General features: G+C 34.9%; 1 protein-coding gene across 1 annotated transcript in view; it reads right to left on the bottom strand.

The window, feature by feature from the left end:
• Nucleotides 1-20,038, bottom strand: part of LOC148954920 (uncharacterized) — a 31,668-nt gene extending 11,630 nt beyond the window's left edge. The window contains exon 1 of the mRNA XM_089107989.1: nucleotides 19,926-20,038. Coding sequence (XP_088964115.1) covers nucleotides 19,926-19,973 — 48 coding nt within the window. The 5' untranslated portion in view covers nucleotides 19,974-20,038. The remainder of the gene's footprint in view (nucleotides 1-19,925) is intronic.
• Between the last annotated feature and the right edge of the window lie 4,403 nt (nucleotides 20,039-24,441).

Here is a 24,441-nt window from a genome sequence, read left to right as displayed (position 1 = left end):
TGATCGGATGGCTTTGGTAAAAAGGGGCGTAGGGGGCTAGTTGCCCTCCATTTTTTTGGTTACTTAAAAAGAGCACTAAAACTTTTAATTTACTTTCGAAACATTGCAAATGTGTTAGCTACATACTAAGGATACCAAATTTTTCTTTAATAGAGGTTGACAGTATTATCTTATATGCGGGGTTGACTATTTCACACACATCTGAAAGTAAATAAAAAATGGTACTTGTCATAATTCCATAAAGAAAATCAGCTTCAATCTAAGCATGGGCACTGTTTCTGTTTTCAAAGTACCTGTTCCGTTCTGTTTCTGTTTTTATAATAACTATTTTATCCTGTTTCTGCTTTTTTTTCCACCTGTTTTTCTTCTGTTCTCGATTTTACTTTATTGTTTCGAGAATGAGATATTCAGAAATTTCGAACTTATAAATAGTGTTTTAAATTATAATTTGAAATTTAGAAGAAGCGTGGTTACGCCCCATACAGTTTTTGGAATTGAGGCGTCAATATAGAGTAGAAGTAAGTAAAATAATGGCACTAAGTGTGTCTAACATATCAAATAGTGCTGATAGATTGTTTCAGCTAGGCACAATTAGAGCTTAGGAGTCAGATGAGAGTAGGTATATGTGTACGGTAAAGGTAAATGGGAGGACGCTAAAGGTGCAGTTTAGTTCCACTACAACAACTTATTTTTTACTGTAAAGTTATTACCATATATCCTGGTTCTATTGGTAGGGCCTCTGCATCCTATGTTACATGGGAAGTAACCTGCACCTTTAACCGGGAAAACTTTAATTCAAAGGTTTTTATGGAAATTATGCTGCTAAATAACAGTGACTTGCTATGATTGCCATACTAGCCTATACATGATACATACTGATTATTAATTATAAATTTTCATAAAAACTTAGTCAGAGAGGAATGTAAATATATTGAAGTCTTGTCCAGTAGAAATATATGTTTTGCTGGCACGCTTTATTGCATCAACATAAGAAGATATACTTTTTCAAGATGTCAAATATAATTTTTCTCATGTTAATAAAACCATCTCTAGACAGAATCAATGGAAACCCTTTCAAGGAAAAGGTTAGAGTTGAAACAGTGGCCTAACTAGCTGATTCTGTTCTAACTGGCCAAAGTCTTATAAAATGCTGATCCACTTTACCCATTCTGCAGGATACCACATCTTTCGGTGAACACGGTTATTTTTGCCATACAGCACAATAAATAAATAAAATTATCACTAAGCAGTATATTATTTCTTTGTATCTGTCTCCTAAATACCTATTATACACAAGTAGATTCCCGTAAAAATTAATACTGAGCTGCAAATGGTCTAAGTTTTTTGGAAACCGTAGTTAGGAGATGTCATTTTGCTTTTGTTTGCCAACAGATTTTCTTGGCTCATTGCACCAATAAAACCGCTTGGGGGGGGGGGCAATTGGCCCCTGTCCCCTTAATTACGCTACTGAGGTGAAAGAGGTCGGATATTTGCTGAAGGTGCAATTTTCAAAATGGTAGGCTTCTGGAAGGTGCTTCTAATTTTGCGAAAAATCTCAAAATCAACCTTTGTTTTAAGGAAAGCATGATGTCATTTTCGGATGACGACTTGGATGTTCCAAGCCATCTCTCTGGGTACCCTATGGAAAAAAGGAAGCAAAGAAAGTATTAGGTGCAAGTTCTGCAGAGCATCTCTAAAGGCTAAGGGAGTCTCTGGCATGACATTTATATACTTTCTTAAAAGGAAGCACACAATTGATATGCATAAAGATAAAGTATATGCGGCTCATGCAGCAAATAACAAACCCAAACCAACTCAAACAAATGTATCAAGTCAGGCTGCTTCCCTTGAAAAAGCTCCAGATAGCAAAGCAAGTGACACAGAATAGCAATGGATTAGCGAAATCTGAAATAAAAAGAACAGATATACGACGGTTCTTTATTTTCAATCGATCAAAACAAGCTGCTCTGCGGAAGCTCTGCTGCAAAACCCTGTTTAAGGACAAAATGCCACTTTCTGTGTTAGATAAGCCAGATATGAAACAGCTCATTTAAAAAAACAACAGGGGGCTTGAAAGCACCATTTGGGGGAACCATCCATCGTCAAAAAAGTGTTCCTGCCAGAAAAAAAGTTCAGAAGGCTGCTTTAAGGTCTGTCACTCAGACTAGCTTGACTTTTCACTGCTGGTCTGCAAAAGGATCTGGCTTTATAGGCATCACTGCTTATTACCCCAGGAAGATGAAAAATGAGCAGATGTTGCACCACTATCTTTCATATTTCGAGAGGCATAAGCATTCTAATACAACAAATAACATCCATTCAGCAATTCCAAGTTGCAATCAGGAAGTTCTCAATGACAGATAAGATATTCCGTGCTGGGACTGATTCTGGGGACAATATTACCAAAGGCTGTAGGATATAAGCCCTTTCCTGAACTTCATATTTTTAACATTGTCTTCATTCGTCTGTTACACTGTTCTTGGATTTTGGTCCACTCGAAGCTTAGCCAATGACATACCTGAAGAAGATTGCTTGGAATCCTTCGATGAAGTACAAGATGTCGATCCAACTGGTGAAAATGATTCAGACAGTCTTTCTGTTCCTTGTTCTGAAAACTCCGGAAATGAAGATACATTTGCTGATGAATCTGAATAAACTGATGTAGTGTCTAAGGAAGAGGGTGGTAAACATACTGGAAAAGTAGAGTGGGGAGCTTGGAGTCTGTCAAAAAACGGGGTTGCAGCACAGGATAGCCGAAGAAATGTTACACTAGCTCAAACATTGATAGTCAAGGTTGTCACTACCCCTTTTCCTCTGGGAATGAACCATGAAAACGTGCCTAAATAATCAAAAGCATGCCCACTCGTATTCTTCCAACAAGAGTTTGAAGTAGTAAAAATTTCTATAATAGAGGAAGTGTATGGGTTGGAGAATGTATTTTCTACCGCAAAGTTTCGAAATTTTCGAAATAAGTTATCAAAAAGTGCAATTGTTTTTATATTTGCATCCTTTTGAAAACCTATTTAAGAGAAGAGAATACTTCAAGAAAGTATTGTGTAGCAAAGGGTCTAAGTTTCTTTGAAATTCAGAATTTGAGAAATTTCATTTTACTTATTTGCTTAAAAATGAATTCGGTGGAGGGTCTAAAACCTTATTCTCTAGCGCCGTAAAAATATGCAAAGTATCCTTAAACCATAAATTTTTCTTTTTGTTTGTCTCTCACACACAATGGATAGGAAATAATATCTTAAAAGTTGTTTTAAGCGGCGAGGGAACGAAAATTTTTCATTTGGCAGCAAGAAGTGTCTTTCCCATGCATTTTTCTTCTTTCAAACTTTGTTTCAGGCGGTTTCCAAACATCAGGATGCCGCAAGTGGCAATCCTGACGAGAAGTTAATGAGACACTCAAAAGTTAATGTTTTTCGATTGGAGGCCCATGTATTTTCTGGACTAAAAACGAAGAAATCTTTCCGGAGCTGCCAGAAATCGCTCTAAATCTTAGACTATTAGTGCGCATCTTAGTGTACCTACTACTTGTGCGTCGAGTGGACAGGCATTTTTGATCGCCGATTATTCCACGCGAAAGCAATATGCCTAGACAATATTGAAACGCTGGAAAGGCACAATTTTTAAAAGATAAGCTCAAAGGCTTGAACCACTGATTATTAAATTTTTGATAATAAACCAAAACTTATCATTTACATTTTTTTTTCTTTTTTAAGCCTTAGGTGTTCAAAAAACAGCTGTAAAAACAGCTGTTTATACAGCTGTTTTTTGAATAAAAACAACTGTTTTATGTTTTTACCAAAAAAATAGAAAAAAAACAGAACAGAACCAGGTCTTCAGTTTTTTTGTTGACCTGTTCTGTTTCATTCAAGACCTGTTTATTTTTTTTCTGTTTCTTCAGAAAAACAGAACTGTGCCCATGCTTACTTCAATCAAGATAATTTTGAAGGCTAATTATTTTTTTTTAATAAAAATGCATCTACTAACCAAATCAACAGACATTTCCTACTAAAGAATACATTTAAGCAACATGCACGACACATGGTTATCGGCCTTGAGTAATGATTAAAGAATACAACAAAGAGGAGGAGAAACTGACAAGAGAAGAAGTTTAAGTCCCCCCTCCCCAAAAGAAAAAATGAACAAAAGAAAAAACCTTATTAAGTTTTATCTAGCAAAATAAAAAGGCAAAATTCTATAATACCTAAATTTTGTCATCTTGGAAAGTTGTTGAGCTGCATAAGCAAAACTGTCAGAAATGAGTCTAAAATCCAACTATGGCCCAGGGCAACCAGTGGCGGTTCTGGCCTCTCCTGTGTCCGGGGCAGAATCTTGATTAGCGCTGACCGTCCCCAAAACATTTGCAAACTAGATTTTAACAAAATTTTCATTTATTAATAAAATTATTTTCAATTTATTAGTTAATTAATAATTTATTTTTTAGTTGTTATTATCTTAATTTTATATGTATTGTCATTTAATTATTTTTTATTTTATTAATTAATTAATAATTTATTTTTGAAAACTATTATCTTAATTTAATTACAATTATTATTTAATTGTTTTTCAATTTATTTTACGAATTAATTTATAATTTGGTAATTAACGCTAATTAATAGTAGCGCCCCTCCTCCTTGTCCCCCAAAAACTTCCAAACCAAATTAAAAAAAAATGCATTTATTAGCAAAATTATTTTCAATTTATTAATTAAATAACAGTTCATTTTTTAATTATTATTATTTTAATTTAATACTTATTATTATTTTAATATTGTTTTGTTTTATTTTTATTTTATTAACTGATTAATAGTTTATTAATCATTTTCATTTATTAACTGCACCCTCTCCTTTATTTTAATAAAAATAAAATTTCAAAAATTACTTAATGATTATAACCATTAGATTATTTATTTGAAACTTAGCGCCCCTAAGATTTCTGCGCCCTTAAGATCTAAATCTACAAAATGAGTTCCATAACAGGCATAAAAAGTATAAAGACAGTAGCAGGTATTAAAACTACTGAAGATGCTGACACTGTTTTGCTACCCAGCAGAACCAGAAAAGTCACAAAATAAACTCAGTTTAATTTACAAAACATTTAAATATTAATTGAGATTCATGTTTCTTTCCATCCAAAATGAAGTTTTCTATGAATAGACAGATTCTTTTGTTTTAAACCTTTTCTGGATTGTAAATAGCTAAGGCTGGTTAGGTTAATGCACAGGAAAATATTTTTTGTCTTGGCTTAACCTTCCATTTTGTAATATGAATAGAATTAATACTCTTCTCACTCTACCTGTAAGCTCAGAGTGACAGTCAGCCAACCATACAGGTATAGAAAAAATTATTTTGATGCCTGGAGTTAGTGCATTCCCAGTGGAGCTTCTGAGGGCTCTTGTACTTGGGAACTGTCTATCTGGAACAGGTATGTGATGATATCATGGTCATAAATCAATTTGTACACCACTAATACAACCCCTTGCTTACATAAGCATGTGAGATGGTATTTTCAGCCTTTGGAGATGAATAGAATACATCATTTGTTGAAATCCCCTTATGGATTTCATTATGTACTAGGCTAAATGCATGATATTTTTTGCTTTGTTTCTTATTAGTGCTCCATTTTCTAGTCTTTCTAATAGAACTGAGTTGAAACATATCATTCAATTCAAAATCCAATGCTTATTTTATATATTTTTTTTAATAATTGACTTTTTTATTTTATTAATATTCCACTTTTTTTAAATTGAGCTTTGTTACTTGAAGAAAGTTTTTAACTTGACTCGCTTCGTAGCAATTTTGTTGGACAAAAGAAATGTGTAACTCTTCTCATTTAGACTGAGAAAACCCACCAATACACTATTGATGGTAAATTCATAGTTTTTTACATTACTTTGCTAGATCAAGGATGAACAAACCATTCAATGGCTCTTTCCAGACGTGCTAATTATTTCCTTCATAAGTCTGACTGTCAGCCCTTAAAGCAACACTTTGTTCCTTTATTATTTCCCAAAAGGAGATATCTGCCAAAAGTTCTAAAAACTACTTTAATAATAATTTATTTATAACCCACTGCGCAAACAATGTGATAAAAAGTGGACTAAAGAGAAAAAAGAAGAAAAATAAACACACACAGCACTTAAAGTAAAATAAAAATATAAAAAGAACATTCAGTTAAACAAACGAATAATAATAAGATATTTCTTACCACTTACAAAAGGGAAAAAAGTGAAATACCAGGAAAAAAAAAAAAAAAAAAAACTACAAATAAGCAAAAAATACACAAAAAAGAAACAACAAATTAGCTAACAGGCGGATAAGACGATGGTTAGGACCAAGACGGATTGGTACCTCATCAATTAATTTCGAACTTAATTTTTCCACTGAAAGAACAATATCTGTTGCCTGATACTGACTCATTAACCTCCGGTTCCGGAATGATCACGGTAAATAAAGTAAAAACTTGCAATAGTGATAGCAATCCGTCTTGGCCCATTTTACGTCACCTTTATCCAGAGGCATATATACACCAGAGCAAGATAACACGGAATGGTCGCAAAAACTCGCGTACAGCTTTAGTAGCGCTAGTCGCCGGAAATGTCCACGATTTCCAACAATTTTAGAATATCCCGTTTAAGCAAATTTTTAACATTACGAATCGTCTGAAACCGAAAAGAACTTAGTGAATTGCAGATAAAGATCCATCGAGCCATCGAAAAGAGGTGATTTGAGGCATGGAAAAAGAGCTGCAATCCAAAGGATGAGATGAACTAATCCCATTAAAAATAAGATATTCACATTTATCAACTTTAAGGAATAACCCAATACTTGCAAATGTAGCGACGACGGATTGGACAGAACGCGCTAAACCAAACTCAGTTAAGCTAAAAAGAAGCATATATTTGTGTTTTAAAGCTTTTTCCAATAGGCAATGTTCAGAAGTCCTCCAAAAAAAAACGTTCCCCCAGATCCCAAATCAAATTCCATAGTGAAAGATACCCATCCTGGCTGGTCAAGCACATTATCTGAAAGTTCTAATGATGGCTCCGATTCGGAGAATAGGACAATGATAACTGTAGGTCCTAATGCAACCATAAATGATGATAATGGGTTTCAAGAGGTCCTCTCTAGAAGCTCTAAAAAAAGGAAAAAAATCTCCCCAATTAAAAGCATTTCCCCTCTCCCTGCCCAAGATCCGCCCTCCAAAAACTTACAAATTTACCTTAAAATTACTCCCACTACCCCTTTTGAAATAAAAATGATCACTGCAATAAGAGTTGCAATTTTTAAACTGCTAAAATCAATGTTCTCTCTTAACATTAACCGTGATGGATCTCTGCTAATAGCTGTAGAAGATCAGAAATCAGCGGATACAATAATAAACCTTAAATCCCTTCTGAATATCCCCATTATTGCATCTAATTGGAACCCAAAACAATCACCAACAAAAATTGTAGTTTACAATGTTCCTCCAGAGATATCTACTCAGGAATTAAAAGAAGGCCTCTCAGATAGGGCTGGAAACACAATCCCAGTTGAGGATGTTACCCAACTTGGAAAACCTAATTCTACTGGCCTAAAAACTAGTAGATCCTTCTTATTCACACTAAAGGATATAATTGATGTCCCAGAAAAATTATTCCTATTTGGGCAAATCAAACCACACAAGGAATACAAACCTAAGCCTATCCAGTGTCAGAAGTGTTTCAAACTGGGACACACGACAAACAAATGCAATGAAATTCTCCAAGAGTGTAGTAATTGTAAATCTTCCCATCCTAAAGAGTTGACAACTTGCAAAAACACCCAGCCTACATGCATCAATTGAAAAGGTCCTCATGAATCTACAAATAAATCATAATGTCCTGCATACAAGAAAAGAGCTCTAACACTCCAAATATCAACAGAGAAGGCCATTCCAGACCTCTTCGCAGCAATGGAAGCAAATGCTGCCCAACAATACCAAATAAAGCCTGTAATGAAACCAACCAAAACCCCCAAGTCAAATGTCCCAAATGCATCAAGCACCCCATATAAAACAAGATGTTCTAAGTACCCTAGCTCAAATCCCTATCAGAAGGAATCACCAAGCCAGCAAGCCTCGTTTTCCAGGGAGATGAGGCCAGACTGGCCCTCCCTCCCAAGAAGAAACAAACCAGAAACACTACCAGGAATCAATCCCTTAACCAACAAACAGGATGCACTACCAAAAATGCAATCCCCAAATATATGCTTATTCATTCTAAACTCTAATGCAGTTCAGGCCATGAACTTACATCAACTACAGAAAACAAAAATTATTGCAGAATTGGCAAAAATCTACATCCCAGATGATATGATCATTCAAGCAAAAAAAGATCATGCTTTACTTTTAACAAAGATGAACATTTATACAAATTCATATGAAGAATAAATAAACAAAACAACGTATATCAATACTCCAATGGAATGTAAGATCACTCACAGAAAATAAGCTAAATGAACTAATATCATTTATGAATAATAATTCCATTAATATTGCTTGCCTCCAGGAAACTCATTTAACCCAAAATCAACAAATTAAGTCTCTGGGATATACTGTCCTGAGAAAGGATAGATCTTCAGAGAGAAAAGGAGGTGGTATAGCTTTATTAGTTAATAATAATATAAAATTCTGTGGCATCAATTTTCCAGATTTTGAAAATGATGTTGATGTAATTGGTATAAGTGTTTGGCTGAATAATTTAAAAACCTACATAATAAGCTTCTATAACCCTAATGGCCAAACTTCAGATGCCAAGGATTTCTTTAATTATATAAATAATTCTAATATGTTAAAAAATATCATTATTTGTGGTGATTTCAATGCCCACAGCCTTTTGTGGGGGAATAAACCAGCAAATAAAGGTGGTAAATTTATTGAGGATATGACTTCAAATAATAATGAATTAGCTGTTGCTACCCCTCCAAACCTGAATACATATTTTAACCCCATAAGTTGCAAATTCTCTTCAATTGACCTACAAGTTGTGTCTTTAAACTTTTTGAATAAAATTTACATAAATAAAATTGATAACCTGTGTACAGACCACTCTGATGTAGTTTGCTTCCTAAATGTACCTGCTGAAACTTCATCTCATACGTCCAAATATATCAACACTAAAGCAAATTGGTCTATTTTCCAAAATAAGCTAAGTGATGAAATTATAAGTTTCAACAAAAGTTCATGCATTTCTAATACAACAGTTGACACACATGCTGAAGCCCTGACTTCTTTACTAATAAATACAGCTAATCATACTATCCCCAGGACAACACCTAAGAAAACATTCCCTAAACAAATTCCTAAAGCATGGTGGACAAATGAGTGCCTAAATAAATGGAAGATAAAAAAGGTAGCTAGGACAGAATTCATAAAAAAAAACAACACCTACTACATATTTAAAAAAATTACAAGCAGAATCTAATCTAAAAAGGACTATAATAGATGCTAAATATAAATACTGGAATAATTTTGCAAATAATCTCTCCAGAGAAACACATGAGCCAATTATACATAAAGTTATAAGCCACATATGTGGGAAAAGACTTCTCCCAACCCACTCCTGTATGAGCTTATACATAATAATACCCATTATGACAATGATATTGAAAAGGCTAATCTATTTGCAACTCTTTTTGTTAATAAGCTAACATCAAATAATCAAAGCAAACTGCCCACAATTCCTATGAGCCCTAGTTACCAACCACGCCCAGGATCCGAGTACATAACTAATCCATTTTCAATCCAGGAATTGAATAATGCAATACATCATATTAGGTCCAAAACTAGCAGCAGCTATGACAATATACACCCTACATGGATAAAGAATCTCACACCTTCATACAAGCAAGAACTGCTAAATTGTTATAATCACGCTTGGGCATCTTCTAGGTTCTCCAATATATCGAAATGTTCGTCCCTCCTACCAATCCTAAAGAAAAATAAACCAAAAGATAACCCTGAGTCTTATAGGCCCATAATGATTACACCTGTGATGGGGAAAATAATGGAGAAAATGATTTATCACAGACTCCTCTGGTTTGTTGAGAAAAATAACATGATCCCACACACTCAAACTGGATTCCGGAAATACCACTCCTCAACAGATGCTTTCATTTTGCTAACAAATGCAATAAATGAATCTTTCTCAAAAAATAATATCCTAGTGGCAGCTTTCCTTGATTTTGAAGGAGCATATGACAATGTGAACCACCAAATAATTTTAAATAAACTTGAAAAACTTGGAGTTACTCCTAAGCTAGTATCCTTTATTAAATCCTTCATAGAAGTGCGAAGTTTCATTGTTTGTGTTTGTTCAGCCTCTTCACCCCAAAAGACAATATCCAAAGGCCTACCTCAGGGAGCAGTCCTCAGTTGCCACCTATTTGCCCTATATCTCTGGGACATTAACCTACCCCAAACGAATCTACAATATGCTGATGATCTGGTGCTATGGTCATCTGGCAACACCTGTCAGATAGCACAGTCAAATCTGCAAAAGTCACTTTTCCAGTTTGAAAAATTCTCTCAACAGTCAGATTTACCCATTGCACCCACCAAGTCAAAAATAATCCAATTTCACAGGAAGCGAAACCATGTTAATGCAAAACTAACTCTAAATAAAACAACTATTCCAGAAGATAATAATATTAATTACCTAGGTCTCATGCTTGACCAAAAACTTAATTTCCACCTCCACATTTCAAACACAATAAAAAAATGTTATAGAAAAGCAAATATACTAAAAAGACTTCTTTCCACACCCTGGGGTTGTAAGGAGAAAACCTTACTCCAGTTTTATAAATCACATATAAGACCCCATATTGACTATGGGCTCATTGTCTATGGTGCATGTGCAAAGACCCAGATGCAAAAAATTGAAACAACACAAAATGATATAATACGTCTCGTATTTGGTCTTAGGAAACCCACAAGCACCAAGTTTCTGCTTATGGAGAGTAGATTAACCACAATAAGAGAGAGACGTAGGTTTCTCTTGATAAAACATCTTACAAAAATTGATTCAAATAGCTCACACACATTACATAATTGGTTAAGAAATCCATCCACGTATAGAGGTATTGCCGATGAGTATGCCAATATTCAAAAGAAGTTCCCTGTACCAACAAAGTCTATTGCACCTACTTTCCCCCAATCCCCACCATGGAATTGGTCATCTCCTATAATAAACACTGAATTTTCAGAATGGAATAAAGATTTAACCCCCATTGCTTTTGTTCAGAAAAAATTTGCAGAACTTAATACAATTACCTATAAAAATCACTTCCAAATGTTTGTTGATGGGTCAAAAATTAATGAGAAGGTTGCAAGTGGTGTTTTCCTTCCTCACCTGAAAATTGCAATGGGAGAGAGGTTATTTAATAATTTATCTATAATGTCTGCTGAGTTAAATGCCATAATCATGCCATTAGAACACCTTAAGCATAACCAATCTTTGATTGAAAATTTGAATAATATTATCATCTATTCCGACTCTTTATCAAGCCTGGAGCTACTGGCCTCAGCTCCTCAATATAAGTTGGACATTGACACTTATCATTGTCTCAGTATTATTGAAAATCTTGCTTTAAGTGGCATAAAAACTTACTTTCAGTACATTCCTAGCCACTCTGGCATAAGTGGTAATCATCAGGTTGATGAAATAGCAAAAAATGCTATAAATATTGACCAGCCAAGTGGGAGACCAATCCCAATTAGAGATATTTACCGATTGAGGCTATCAGATATTAATTTTAATAAGATTAATCCCATCCTTTCCCCCTTTCCCAATAAGTATCTTTCTAAAATTTATCATAGAATTCGTTCTGGAACAAATGGACTAAATGTCCTTGCATTCTCATATAAGCTTTCTAAATCAAGTGGATCAATTCCCCTGTCCCCTCTTTACAGGCATTGTAATATGAATAATGAAACAATTGACCATTGCCTATTTGAATATAATATGCTGACGTCTGCACAACATACCTTGCTTTCTAAACTGTTAAAATACTTCAAACAGCACAAAATCCCACTATCAGCCAAGAGCCTAGCCAACTATACGTGCACATAGAGCATAGAAATCGACATCTATCATCTTATATTTGAACTCCTAGAGTCGAAAGATCTGCTGAAAGATATCTGAATATATCTAATAAATATGAGGCAATCAAGCCAGTAGCTCTGTAGCCCACAGAGTGAAGCAAAAGGAAGAGGGCTAAATAGTGTTACTGAAAAGCCCGCCTGCTGTAAAATAGAAGAAGAAGAAGCATGTCGTCAGCATAAGCTAAGTATGATACGTCTGTGAATCCCGTAAGGGAAGAACTACGTATACCAGACAAAACATGTTGAATAGAAGCAATAAAGATACGGGGAGAGAGAACTCCCCCCTGCCTAACTCCACACTTAACTGGTATATGTCCGAAAAAATACCCACTTCCTGATTTTAATCTTAGATATGAATTTGAATACAAAAACTTTAGAACAAGATTCACAGATGCATTCACACCGAGTTGACTAAGACCATAGAAAGCTTGGGCATGGCAAATGCTATCGAATGTTTTAGATATATCAAGGGTACAAAAATTAAGACTATAACTATTTCGAGTGGCTTCCTTAATAAGTTGCGCTAAAACGCAGTGAGCATGTTAACAACTCAACCTGACCTGAATCCAAACTGGTTAGTCTCATAATTTGCAAATTCATCAATGTGTGGAAGAAATACATACTCAAACAATTTCCTTAGAGTAGGCTACAGGCGACAGCAATCAGCCTATACGAATTCCATGAATGTAGATCTTTTCCTTTTTTAGTATAGAAGTAATGCTTCCACATAAAATGAATCAGGGACATCAGACCTAGAAAGGCACATTTGAAATAATAACTGGAGATGCAATACAATTTCAGTGGAACGCGGATCAAGATGAGCCACACAAATGCTATCAAGGTCACAAGCCCTTGACTTCAATTGTCGAAGACGTTTCACAATATTAGATTGTTCGACAGGAATAATATGTCTTTGGCTCACCCTATTAGGAAGAACCTTTGCCAGTAAAGCAGAAAAAAGGCTACGAACGGCATAATTAATCCCAGAAAATAAGCGTGTATAGTGATTAATCCACGATCTTGGAATAATATCAATGGAGAAAGAATCTTCGAGTTTAGACGCATTCAACATACTTTCCCACTGTTTACCATTAGACGGGAATTCAGCACCCGAAAACCAAACTGCACGAAGATGACGCTTATAAGACGATTTTGTTTTCTGCTTGATGCTAAAAACTTGCCCACTAGAAGCTCTATTGCAAGCAATCCACAACTTTAACCAAAACCTGGCTTAGTTCTTAACTTTCTTAAGTTCCGGATCACACTTCCAAAAAGTCTTGCGGGTGTTAAGTCGCACGCGAATAAACGAAACAGCTATTGCTTCAGCTTGTTTAATTGAAGAGATGATATTTCTATAGTAAGCATTTAGCTGACCACGGACATCACTGACAAAATAACCAGCACCAAGAAGATGAAAAGGTACAAATATATTGGATAGCAGCAAAGCAAGAATCGAAGGATAGAGTGACCAATTTGCATTACCCCAATCACGTTTGCAGGTCCATTTTTGAGGCTTAGGAGGAGCACTGAAGCTGATTGTAGAGCTAATAGATAGATCAAAAATAAGAGGGAGGTGGTCATAGTCTCTCTCCTCATTGTTAACATAAACATCAGAGGAATGAAGAAAGTGCAAACACACACAATGGTCTAAATCAGAAGCTGCACCACTATTATGGATATATGAGTAGCTGCAATCTTTATTTATAATCCTATGCGCAGCTGGTAGAGCATTTAGCAGGGTCTTAGAACGACTGGATGGTAAGTGAATGTTGCAATTCAGATCACCCGCAAGTAGCCATGAGTAGCCAAGAGATTCTATGCTACTAATTAGACCTTGTAGCTTATCACAAGACTTGGCAAAGTTCGAGAACGACTGTACCGACTTTTTATCATGCGGCAGGTAAGCATTTATTAGGACAGTGTCACCAAGTCTTACACCTAGAAAGTGCTCAGATGAGTGGTAGCACATTGGGGATGAATCTGCAGGAGTCCGTCTGATATAACACGCGAGACCACCAGAAGGCCTACCCCGAGTCCGTCTAGCATTGGTACTAAACACAATCTGATCACGATTCCTTTGCAAAACATCCACGCTACAGGCAGGAAGCAAATATTCCTGCAGGAAAAGAACATCAAGACGGCTCAACTTTTCTTCCAGGCTTGGCACTTTATCTTTAGTCCCATTAATGTTAAACGAACACACAGAGATTTTGCGACAGTTCATATATGAAAGCGTCCAGTAACGTTCTTAAGAAGAGCTTGGAGACGGGGACAGGGAAAACTAAATGCCATTTGATCACCTCCACAATTTGCACATTTTATAGGTTTTGTACAAGGGGTTTCCTTGCAGTACTTGTGAGGACTGAAGCATCTGGAACATTTATGGGAGGTACTGGGACAGTTAGCAATTAGATGCTCAGGAGACTGGCATTTTCTACAGCATCTTGGGATTTTCTTAAATTCAAAGACACGGATCAGTTCATATTCAACTTTCAGTCCCAATCTAAGAGCCAAAATAAGAGATCCTTGATCGCTAAAAGCAATCTTGACACATTGTGAATTGCCAATCGGGGTGGCTTGAATAACCTCAGAACAGTTCTTGAACAGAGATAAATCAAACAAGTCGCCAATCCCTTTTGTTAAAACTTCTTTTCCACAACCTTCACATCCAATCCGCGCAAGACCAAACGAGCTGTATCGCAAAAGCCACTTGCCACGTCACTGTCAATATTCACTATTATTCTGTCCCCCGAAGCGCAAATATTCTCAACACATTCATACATTCATGTCCGGCAATTTTATCAATCACAGCTTTTTGTTTCAACAGATTGTCAGGATCACAAGGTGTCTTCATGATAACGATTATTGTTTTAATCGTTTCAACTGGAATAGGAGCACCATCGTCCCTTGGTAACCCAGGGAAATGTAGATCATAAGCAGTCACCATGTCTTTAATTTGCAGCAAAATCTGTTGAAGAGTATTAATTTTTTCCCGTGAGCCTAGAATAGGCTACTGCAGGTGAAAATGGAACCTCTGTGGGGGAACGTATCACGAAAATGAGCAGGATAGGATTAGACCCAGTTTTCATTCTCTGAATCAGTTCTAGGATATCCTTCAGATGATTCATTGGAGCATTTGGTCCAGTACATTTAGGACAAGCCTGCAAAATCAACAGCTTTTCCCACAGCAATCTCTTCCCTTTCACAATATTGGTCAGCTCAAAAAAGTCTACAGCTGACTTCAAAATAACTGCATCTTCTGCTCCTTTCTCCAAATTATACTGAAGAAAGTTCAGAACCAGGGAATACACTAAACAGTCCAATGATCCAAAATCAAAGTCCATTTTCTGTACAAATTTGTTAATCCAAAAGAGTAATAAGTTTATCTGTAAAACAAAGCATCTACTAATGTCTAATTTCTTGCTAAAAACTAGTCAGACAAGTTTCACACAATATTGCTATAAGCGACCTTCATTTGTTGACTGATTATAAAATAAGTTCATAAAAACTTGCCAAACAGCTTTTATTTAAAATCTATAGAAGTTATTTGTTGTTCACTGAATGATACATACTTACTTAGATTATCCCTAAGAGTACATTGCTTTACTTTACCCTCCTTCCTCTCTAACAGATATAAAGCCAACTATGTTTTGAAAAAATATACATTTTGAATGCATATAATGGTTGTGTAGTTACCTATCAGGGGAGAGGGGGAGTAGAGGAAAAGTGAAGCAACCGAACCTTAAGAATGAGATAAGTTAACACTTGTGATTATTTTACAGTAGAGAGGTACCTAATAGTTGGACAGTTAATCACTGGTCAATCTCTAATATACCATCTATAAAGTGGATTATTTCACGACTAGGTTTGTCTAAGTCCTCTCAATAAGGACTTGTAGCTAGAATATTTTAACTATATACAATGCTTTCTAACCTAACCTAAGAGTTTGCATTGAAATATAACCAATACCCTTCCTCAGTGAAAAACGAAAAAAGCAACACTTACATTAAAAAAGTCCTCCATACAAAATTAAATTAAAACTGAAAAAGTGTAATAGCACTGATAGTATACAGTGCACCACAATCATAATCACATACTTTAAGCTTGAGACATTGCTGCTGCACCATTTTGAAAACCTGCATGCACAGTATATTTTGACTTAGTTCAGTATTCCCTAAAAGTTTCATCCTTCTAACCTTATCCTTAGCCAGGGCTGTTTAAACACCCTGAAAGTTTCAGCTTAATGCTCTAAACCATTCCAGTGATATTGCATATATGCCATTTTTACAGCCTGCTAGCATGTAGTGTGCTTTGATTAACAGTAGTTGTATCAGTCTTAGCAGTAGTTGTAGTAGCATGAACAGCTGATAGACCCTCTTGACAACCTGCATTCACAAAGTGTTTTGATTTAGTTCAACATCCCCCTCACCATTCCCTGAAAGTTCCACCGTAATATCCTTAGCCTTAGTAGTAGTAATGGTAGTAGTAGTATGCACACTGTGCCATTTGGTTAGTTCAACATTCCCTGAAAGTTTTCAACTGATATACCATTCTAACAACCTGAATAGTTATAGTGTGTCTAAATTAGTTTAAGATCTCCCTCAACATTCTCTGAAAGTTTCAACTCAATACCCTTAGCCTTGCTAGTAATAACAGTTGTAGCAGTATGCACACAATGACTTTTGGTTAGTTCAATATACCTGAAAGTTTCAATTTAATACCCTAAGCCATTTTTGAGATATTGCTCATATGCTCTTTTGACAACCTATATGCATAGGCCCTATGGTATTTTTATTTAGTTGAAAATCCCTCTTAATGCTCCATGAAAGCTTCACCCTAGTACCCTCTGCCATTTTGGAGACACAGGATCAAATATGCCTCTTTTACCTTTAACAAACCCTATATGCAAGCAATTACAAAAAATACCTTAAATCACAACTGCTAGCAACAGGTTATCCTCCTCTAGAATGTAGCTGGGTGGGTAATCTTGTGGTGCTAATTTCTTTGTGTGGACTCAGGGGTATCCCAGCAGGACTCACCTGATAGGGCATCCACAATTGGCAAACTTCATAGCTTAAAACCCTTACAACAAGTTATATAATGTCCAGATGTATAATTATTGAATCTTTAAACTATGCTGAACAAAATGGTTGTATCAATATTATGATTGGATGTGTTTGGAGAGAAGAGCAGCCAAAAGGGGTGTAAGATAACATATTTATTCCAAAAATTTTCTATCACAAGACCTAAAGGACCAAATTCACATTTTAGTCATAAAACCAAAAAAATGAAAAATTCATTAAAAAGCACAACAACTAAAAACCTGACAAAACAATGCCAATAACAACAATATCAGAATGGCAAAACCATTCATTAGTAAAAAAAAATTAAATGGCAAAATGTAAGACAGTTAAGAAGGTCAAAACTTAAAAAGAGTGAAATAAAATTAGCATTAAAAAGGTTTAAAAAATAACATATAAAAAGGGGGAGGAAACAAATAAGATCAAACAAACATAAAACTTTGGTATCACCAGTAGGCCAACCAAAGAGAAAAAAGAAAGAAAAAAAGGAAAGTTATTGGTTTATCTAATCAGTAATGAAGGGTACAAAGGTTTTTTCATACATGGAGGTCAAGCAATGGATAGGGGAAAAGATGGGAACAGGTTCAGAAACAGCACATGGTAGGCAGTGCCTGGATGGGGAGTATCTTTTGGGGAAAATGTTTTCTGTGGAAAGGTTTACTATTGCACTTTTTTCAAAATGGAGGCACAATATTCCTCTCCTATGCTCAAGAGTTTCCAGCTTGACTTTTTTTTTTTAGAAGGAGCAAGTATGGTACCTTACCTTCTTTAAAAACTATTTTCAAGGCTCTCTTTTGAATAGATTCAATTTTTTCTGATTCATCACAGGAGATGCCAGGATACCAAACTGGACAAGCATATCCACGATGTAGGTGGACAAAGGATGTATAGATCCTTAAAGAATGGGATGGGGGGACATTAAATTTATTCAAGAGCTTAAGGAGAGACATGGACACATTAGCTCTATGGACAATATCTTTAACATGGATATCCCACTTCAAATTAGAGGAAATTGTAACACCAAGTAATTTAAAGGAAACACAGAAATATCTGGGGGGATAGGGTTGAGGACAAGGGGTGGGTTATTAAGGAAACATATTGGCATTATCATAGATTTAGAGGGGTTTACTCTCATGTCTAAGTCTGCAGCATCATCTGCAATATCATTGAGGATGCTCATAGGGCTGCTTACTAAGTATCTGTAGCAGGTTTTAACAACTGTTAGGTCAGCTACAAATTTCCATATGTTGGGAAATTCCTTAGCAAGGCTATTTATCATAACAGAAAACATGAGGGGACCTAGGAGAGTACCTTGGGGTACTCCATTGTGGACAGAGAGGGGACTGGAATAATGAATCTGATATTTGACTACTTATGATCTATTTGATAAAAAGGAGGAGATGGTTGTAGGTAGGTAGGAGATGGTTGCCCTCCAATCATGTTTGACTCTTAAGAAGGGCACTAGAACTTTCAATTGGTGGTCAACTGAGCCCCCTTAAAATCTCTACAGCAACTGTTTCCATACAAAACGGCTTGGTGAATAGCTAAGAATAAAAGTGAAAAAGGGAAAAACCAAATCCTTATCTCTCATTGGATTCAGTCAGCTTTGTTGGTTCTATGCAAAGTGTGTGTCAGCCTTATGTAAAGTTTGATGGTGACAGCAATGTTTTGCTAATTTATTTTTTCTGATGCCTTGATTTATACAGAATAGATACCATAGTGAACTGTGACCTTTTTTTTGAAAAGTTAAATGTATTAGTTGTGGGTGAACAAGAAGACAATTTGTTTTGATTTTTCTCAAGAAAAGTAGCCTACTCTAAATACTTTCTGAAGTGGTTTCTGCTAAAATTAAATGCAACACACCTAAAATATTTTGACATTATAAATATTATAATCAGATTTGTTAAACATTTTGATGTTATAATATTGTAATTAGATAATGGTAGAGAATCAGTAATCAAGTCATATCCAAAATTTGTGGTGTGTGAAATTTTTTATTATACTATTATTTTCTTTTCTCATTAAAAATGTAGGCTTCTGTGTGTTTTATGTTCTTAGTCATTCCTCCCAGATAGAGCAGTGAAAAATCTATTATGACTGAATTACAGAAAAGAAAATGTAAATCTCAGAAATGCTCAACATTAACTAAACTTGACACTTGCTAGTGAAAGTCAGAAATAAGGATATTTAACAAATGTTTCAGACATACACCAAATTTTTTTGTTGACATTCACCAGATTTTGAATGTTTATGGTAACAACAGCATAGATATGCACTGAATGGTGTTATCTCATAGGTACCCAGCAATATGAATGTAAAAAACCATAGATTTTTCTGATTGACAACAATCAAAAATGGCAAATCTAAAAGATTGAAAAGTCTATTCATTTTAATCACAATAAGTAAATACTAATGGAACAGATGGAAATGAAACATAAAATTAGGATAAACCAAAACCATAGGTGGACATGAGTACATAGGCCTATGAATAAAGCTCTAGGCTAATGAATCCTTAAAGGTATTTTAAAACAATCATAAACACTTGTTTATATCATTCTGAAAGATGTATTGTTCTACACTACCTCCCCCCCACTCTGATGGGTAAATATACAAGCCACTAGTCTATATATTTTAAGATAACTAGCCTACCAAATTTAACTGGATCTTAAAGTTATAACAAATAAAGACGTATCCATAAGTCTGGCCCTCAGTTACCTTCTGAAAACGTGTCCGACAGCATAACTTAAACTTTGATATTATCATTGTGAGCTTTAAGCCTATAAGCAAAGCATGTAAACTATTTAAAATAGTTGCTATAGGCCTATAGGATTTTTGCGCAAAGTGAAAAATGGAATCGACAGTCTTGAGAAAAATACAGCTAAATGAACGCGGTTCGCGGTTTCAATGACGCAGTAGGATTTAGACTTTTACAGTGAGAGAAGGAGGTCATACCCAAACTCTTGTTTGTAGTGATTTTTGTTTGTTTCAAGCTTGATTTGCATATTCAATTTAAGTTTCATTCGTTTTATGATTTATTTGTTAATTTACATTAATAACTATTGTTTGCATTGATTGTTTATTTAATTTCTGTTCGTTTTAAGTTTCATTTTCGACTTAGGCTTGATTTTCATATTTAATTTAAGCTTTATTCGCTTTAAGATCTATTTATTCATTTATATTGTTACTTGTTGTATGTTTTTGTTATGATTGCTTATTAAATTTCTGTTTGTTTTGGGTTTCATTTATTCTTTAATAGTAATTTCTGGTCGTTTTGAGTTTGAATTTTAAAATGTATTTGTATCTGCTGAGCTTAAGTTTTAAAATGGCCTTTACTTTTGTTTGAAAAATAAACTTTAATGAAAGTTTTTTTAAATTAATTTTTGTTCGGTTTTGATTGCAAAAATGTTATGTTTATAAAAATTCCTTATTTCAAAATCAAACTTTATAAAAAAAATCAAATATTCATCAAAGTATCAAAACTGATATCAAAGTAACAATACCAAAGTGAAAAATGGAATCAACAGTATTGAAAAATATATAGCTAAATGAACGGACGACAAACCAATGACAGTGCTTTCTTGAAAGCGGTTGAAAGGACGCGGTTTCAGTTTCTCTAGGTTTTTCACAGAGAGTCTAAGGTTTTTTAAGGAGTTTGCGGTAATTGAACTGTATAATAGCTGCAACTGGGGCTATTTGTAACAAAACTCTAAAAGAGAGTTTCTACAAATTAATCATAAACACGAAAATTGGCTCTTATTTTAGAAAAAAAATGGTATTCCTGGGTTCACATAAATGCGATTTGTTTGCGAAATATAGCAATAAAAATTGGACTTGTAAGTTGCATGTTCATGGGATGTTTATTATGGGGGAGAGGGGGTCTACCCTGGAAAATTTTTCACTTCCAATCATAAGTCGCGAAAGGATCCAGAAAGCCGAATGGGGCTTCTAAAATCTAATTGATGAAAGCTATGGCATTATACCTTGTTTATAATAAAGGATATTGATATTTGAACTGTACAAGATTGTAAAATGCTAAATGATGGGCTTTTGATAACTGGGACAGTAATTAAGTTAGTTAAGATAAAACTTTCAATGATAGAGCTAAAGCTTAAATAACGTCCTAGAAAGGTCTTTTGAAATTTTAGGGAAACTCACGTTTCATTATTTTGCCTAACCTATTTAATCTAAAAATAAAACTTTCGTTCCTATATCTACACCACAAACGATAGAAAATTCTGATCGTCGTAATTAATTCGCTACCTAAAAAACACATTCTAAATATACTACCTGCTAGCCTCATAAATATACTTTGATCCCCCGCCTTTTCTATTGGGGCCTGGTGTTGCTCTAGACCATGTAAACGTTTTGCCGATTTTCATTATTTGTTTGCTGATATCTAGTCAATAGTTGATTTATAATACCAAATACAGTTAATTTCAAAATTCAGAACGCCAGATATATTTTATAAGAAATTTCGTAGGCAGATACAAATATCGTATTTAAGCTTGGAGCTTATAAATAATCCTATATGTGTGAGCACCGGATTATGAGAATTGTCGATATGTGAAATTGAATAAATTGAGAGTCGTTAAAAAAAAGCTGCGAACCTGAGAACAGTGTTGGGTTGGAACTTTAATACGTGTACTTAAGTACATACTTAAATACAATTCCAAGTACTTAAATACTTACTGAATGACATTTTTTGAAGAGTACTTTAACCCGTTAACGCCCAAGAAAAAAATTTCAGAGATTCTATTTGTCCTTTTCACCAGTTTCTTTTTATCAAACAGTTCGTGGTAACGAACTGTAAGTAAGGAGCGACCCGGCTCAATGGTAACCGAAACTCTAGAAAACGTGTTTTTGATACCAATAGATATATCAAAAGAATCAGATTTCAATGCTGATTTCAAATATATAACTTTCATCAAGTTTAGTGATACCCATCAAAAGTCAAGCGCCGGAAAAAATTTGCCTGATCTTCGAAAAAAGGAGGATAGACCCCTTAAAAGTTATAGAACCTTAATGAAAATCACACCATCAGATACAGCATATCAGAAAACCCTACTGTAGAGGTTTCAAGCTCCTATCTACAAAAATGTGGAATTTTACATTTTTTGCCAGAAGAAAGATCACGGATGCGTGTTTATTTGTTTGTTTGTTTGTTTTTTTTTTTCCCGAGGGGTGATCGTATCGACCCAGGGGTCCTAGAATATCGTGAGAGGGCTCATTGGAACGGAAATTAAAAGTCCTAGTGCCCTTTTTAAGTGACCAAAAAAATTGGAGGGCAACTAGGCCCCCTCCCACGCTCATTTTTTTCCCAAAGTCACCCGATCAAAATTTTGAGATAGCCATTTTGTTGAGCATGGTTGAAAATATGATAAATATGTCTTTTAGGATGACTTAATCCCCCGAAGTTCCCAGGGGGAGGGCTAAAAGTTATGAACTTTACCCAATGTTAACATATTGTATTGGTTATTGGGAAGTATACAGAATTTTTCAGGTGTTTTTTTTTCTGGTTGTGGTTGGTAAGGGTGGGTCGGTGGTTATGTTGGAGGATCTGTTCATGAAGGAAGTTTTAATTGGGGAAGGGAAATTGCCATGAAGGGGGCGCCGGAATTCCAAGCATATTTTATTTTTAAATGTGAAGTATAAAAAAATTTTAATTAATGATTATATCAGGCTGGGGGGGTGCTAGAGGAGGGGGTTAATCTAGAGAATATTTCCGTGGAGGATGTTTCTTTGGGATAAGGGACATTTCTATGAAGGGGGCGCCAGATTTCCAAGCATTATTTAAAAAACGATCAGAAATTAAATTAAAAAAAACAAGTTTTTTCAACTGAAATGTAAGAAGGAATATTAGAACTTAAAACGAACAGAAATTATAACGTATGTGAGTGGGTTCTCCCCCAAGTCAATACCTCGCTCTTTACGCTACAGTTTTTTTTAGTGCTTTCAAAAGAGCTATCTATTCTAATTAAACGGCCTTTGTGATTCAGGGGTTTGTGAATCAAATTTTTTTTAACTTTTAACGTAAAGAGCGTGGTATTGACTAAGGGGAGAACCCCTTCATATACGTAATAACATATACGTAATAAAAAAACAATAAAAAAACAAGCGATACGGCTCAATAGTAATCGAAACTTTTACAAACGGAATTTTGATGTCAATAAATGTATCAAAAGAATTTGTTTATAATGCTGATTCTAAATATATAAATTTTATTAAGTTTAGTATTACTCATCAAAGGCTACGAGCCTGAGAAAATTTACTCGATTTTTTAAAGAGGGGTAAAACATCCCCTAAAAGTGAAAGAATTTTAATGAAAATCACACCGTCAGATTCAGCGTATCAGAAAACCCTATTACATAGGTTTCAAGCTCATATCTGCAAAAATCTGCAACTTTGTATTTTTTGCCTGAAGAAAAATATACGAATATAGAAGTTAGTTGCGTAAGTTAATTTGTAAAGACATCCATTTAGCAAAAGAAAAGTAAAATTTTTGTGCAAATAAAAGCTGCATTAACTAAAAAACGATCAGAAATTAAATAAAAAAAAACCAGTTTTTTAAACTGAAAGTAAGGAGCGACATTAAAACTTAAAACGAAAAGACATTATTCCGTATATGAACGGGGCTGTCCCCTCCTCAACTCCTCGCTCTTTACGCTAAAGTTTGACTCTGTCTCTCAACTTTATTTTTGAAAACAATAAAAAACTTTAGCGAAAAGAGCGAGGCGTTGAGGAGGGGAAAGCCCCTTTCATATACGGAATAAGATTTAATGAGCAAATTGGAAACTGCTTAGATCAAACAGTTCGTGGTAACGAACTGTAAGTAAGGAGCGACCCGGCTCAAGGGTAACCGAAACTCTAGGAAACGTGTTTTTGATAATAATAGATATATCAAAAGAATAATATTTAAATGCTGAATTCAAATATCTAATTGTTATCAAGTTTAGTGCTACACATCAAAATTTAAGTGCCTGAGAAAATTTGACTGATTTTCGAAAAAAGGGGGAACAACCCCCAAAAAACTATAGAACCTTAATGAAAATCACACCATCATATTCAGCGTATCAGAGAACCCTACTGTAGAGGTTTCAAGCTCCTATCTACAAAAATGTGGAATTTTCCATTTTTTGCCTGAAGAAAGATCACGGATGCGCGTTTATTTGTTTTTTCTTTGTTTTTTTTTCTTTTCCCCAGGGGTGATCGTATCGACCCAGTCGTCCTAGAA

Source organism: Artemia sp. Qi Xiang Cuo, chromosome 2 (genome assembly GCF_049724085.1).
Source record: "Artemia sp. Qi Xiang Cuo chromosome 2, ASM4972408v1, whole genome shotgun sequence".
Classification (NCBI taxonomy): Eukaryota; Metazoa; Arthropoda; class Branchiopoda; order Anostraca; family Artemiidae; genus Artemia; species Artemia sp. Qi Xiang Cuo.
Note: the sequence above shows the minus strand (reverse complement) of the source record. Positions and strands in the feature narration are given on the sequence as shown.